This window comes from Phalaenopsis equestris, unplaced genomic scaffold (assembly GCF_001263595.1).
Source record: "Phalaenopsis equestris unplaced genomic scaffold, ASM126359v1 Scaffold000378, whole genome shotgun sequence".
Classification (NCBI taxonomy): Eukaryota; Viridiplantae; Streptophyta; class Magnoliopsida; order Asparagales; family Orchidaceae; genus Phalaenopsis; species Phalaenopsis equestris.
The window spans coordinates 931384-934452 of NW_018164820.1; the positions used below are offsets into that span (position 1 = coordinate 931384).

At 34.5% G+C, this 3069-nt stretch overlaps 1 protein-coding gene across 1 annotated transcript in view; it reads right to left on the reverse strand.

Annotated features, from left to right (window-relative positions):
* LOC110026560 overlaps window positions 1-2823 on the reverse strand; it is a 30607-nt gene extending 27784 nt beyond the window's left edge. The window contains exons 1-2 of the mRNA XM_020727539.1: window positions 2734-2823; window positions 975-1370 (exon numbers count right to left, since the gene is read on the reverse strand). Of these exons, the coding sequence (XP_020583198.1) occupies window positions 975-1370; window positions 2734-2750 (413 nt within the window). The 5' untranslated portion in view covers window positions 2751-2823. The remainder of the gene's footprint in view (window positions 1-974; window positions 1371-2733) is intronic.
* Window positions 2824-3069: the final 246 nt, after the last annotated feature.

The following is a 3069-nucleotide window of genomic DNA, read 5'->3' on the forward strand; positions in this document are numbered from 1 at the left end:
TTGAGCGTCATATTTTATCATATTTTAATTTAATTCTAATAAATTGAGATCATTTTTTATACAATATGCCCAAGTCTTTCTAGGTCTACCTCTGTCTTTCTTAATATAAGTCGAATATAAAACATCTACTCTTCAAACGGGATCATCAGAAGGGTTGATGTTTGATGTGACCAAACCATCTAAGACGACTCTCTCTAATTTTGTCTGCCACTGGAGCTACACCAACCCTACACGGATATATTAATTTCGTGTTTTGTCTCTAAGTGTAAAACTACTCATCCACCTAAGCATTCTCATCTCGGCAAAACTTAACTTGGTTTTATGCTTCTCTTTTAAAAGCCAACATTTTGTGCCATAGAGCACTGGTCTCACCACCATCTTATAAAATTTTCCTTTCAGTCTAAGTGGTACTAACCAACTTGAATTCTACAAATAACATCCACATCTATATTACCGTCACTTTGAACAATAGACCGGAGATATCTAAAGCTAACTTACAATATTGAAAAAAATATTTCAAACATAAAGAAAAAAGTTTTCCACCAAAGCTAACTTATAAACAATTTCCAAATGCAATACTGCTGAAACAAATTAGTGAAAGAAGCTTCATAAATTGACACTTTTGAGTTCCATTTAGTTTTTTAGGCTTACAAGTAGCAACTCCTATGGTTGCCTTCTTCATAAACCTATATGTCTAAACCTCATCTTTGTGGGAAAAAACATGCAAAAGGGGTTTTACAGATTACTAGCTTTTGATTACTAGGGGTTTTAAGTTGAGTTTTCTTTTACATCAATTCATGACCTCATTTGGCAACACATTTGCTTTCAAAGAGCAGCAAAAATATTAAATTGAAAATAAAATCCTTACAAAAAAGAAAAAAAAACAATCTAGACTTGAGAAAATGAACAAGAAAAATGCCACGTCAACAACAATAAAAGAAGCCTTAATAAATTTAATTATAAACAAGTTATACCTTGCTTTAGAAGAACTCTCCTGAAGATTATTCTTTAAACGCCTCATCCCCTCCAAAGAAGAAGAAGGAAATTGCTTTGTTTCAAATGTAGAAGCTGAGGAGTTCTCAGTGGGTGCTCCAAATATAGAACTCATAGCCCTTTTCATCTCTCCAGGCCGATTTAACTTTGGATCTGGAGCAACACCCTTAAGATCAGAAGCAAGAGATTGCAATAAGCAAGTCATGTCGTCTTGGGATGTTGTGCTGCTAAACTTTGATATGTTGTGAGGTGAAGAGAATATGCGATCTGAACCCTCACGAAAGCTCCCTGATTTCTCTAGAGCTGAAATTGTATATGGCGCTCGATGCCCGTTGCCATAATTAGGCCCATCAGATCTGCTCGAAGGCAAATCAATTCTTCCATTTGTGGCCATCTAAAAGCCTTATGTTAGCATTTAGGTTACCAAAATTTCAGAAAAATAGGAGAACAGAGAATGTAAGGAAATGTAGCTTGCAATCATTGGACTTAAGAGGAAGTCTATGCAGTATCTAAGTAACTGAAAAATACAATAGAGCCTGCAAAGCCAATTTTTTTTTCTTTAGCGAAACATTTTAACCATCTGCAATATATAAATAAAAAATTTAAAAAATTAAAAAAAAAAAAGAACTTTTGGAGCAAGGAACACAAAACTGCATAAGTTAGAAGGAGAAAAAATAACATAAAGGAAGATTTACATACATACCACTCAATTCCTATGTATTTACACATCTAACACCTAAACTTCGATTTTTACAGACATATCACCTTACCTATGCATGAAAAGGTGTATCTCACTTTCTTAAACAGTTAAAATGGTGGTAATTTTGATGTGACGAGAAAGATTTGGGAAGTACAATTATAAAAAGTAAAGTTTAGGTTTTAGATATGTAAACAAATAGGAATTGTGTGGTATGTATATAAATGCCCCTAACATGAATAGATTGCAATCTAAGAAAATAGTTGTAAAGACAGATCATTGTAGTATAACAAGGTTACATAATCCAATCTAGGTGATGTTGAAACGAAGTCTTCCTGTTTGCCCAAACATACCCATTGATATACCTTCAAAGATGATTGTTCAGGAAAATATTATACATCAATATATCTCATATATTACCAGCCTCTCAATTATCCGGAAAAGAAAATTCTATTGGCGCTAATTAAAAACATTCAACGTAGAAACAAACCTACAATGCTAATTAAAAACTTTGCACAATAATATAAAATGAGAACATCAAAAATTCCTATGAAGACAGCCAGATTCGGCAATGTTCTAGAAGAAAACAATGTTTAGCTTCTTAATTTATGTACAAAAAAGGAAATGTACAAGAATAAGGTCAAAGCATAGAAGATAACCAAGTTGCAGCAAACTACATAGCATCCAGATCCTTTAAATATCTCACAGCCAAATCTTAATTGTTTTCCAAACCTCAAACAAAGCAGCGCATCACAGCAACCAGTTAAGTAAAGCTCACATCCCAAACTCCATTAACCAACCATATTTCCCTATTGTCAAAACATATATTGACGCACGAAATTTTTCTTTGTATAGCTGACCCAACTAATCAATAGAAACGCATTACAACAAACATAAAATGGAACATAAATTCCCCATCAAAAGAGCATCCGAAACAAGGGACAATTAACACTAATCCCATCCAGATAAAACCCTAATGAAGCTCTAGTCCAAAACAATGAACATTAACCGGAACTGCAATTCAGTTATTCAAGCAAACAAACCTAAAATCCGCCCGCATGCTCCAGTGGAAATTACAACAGGGATCGAACGAATAGAACAATTAGCTCGCATGGAATGATGCAGAAAGAGTAAAGAGATCACCTTTGAAGCAGAAGATCGAACTGATCATCTAATAATTTCGCCAATTTCGAAAATTTCTCGCTCAGGAGATGTTGAGAGCAAGCTAAACCCGGTAAAAATTATGCGGTCTTGCGAAAAAATTACGAAGTCTACGGCAAAGGCGACAGGTGTCGCCAAATGTGAAGCCGGGTTTAACAAACAAGACCAGCCCAGGGGTATTTTGGGAATGTAAGAATGTAGAGTCTGTTTAATTTAGC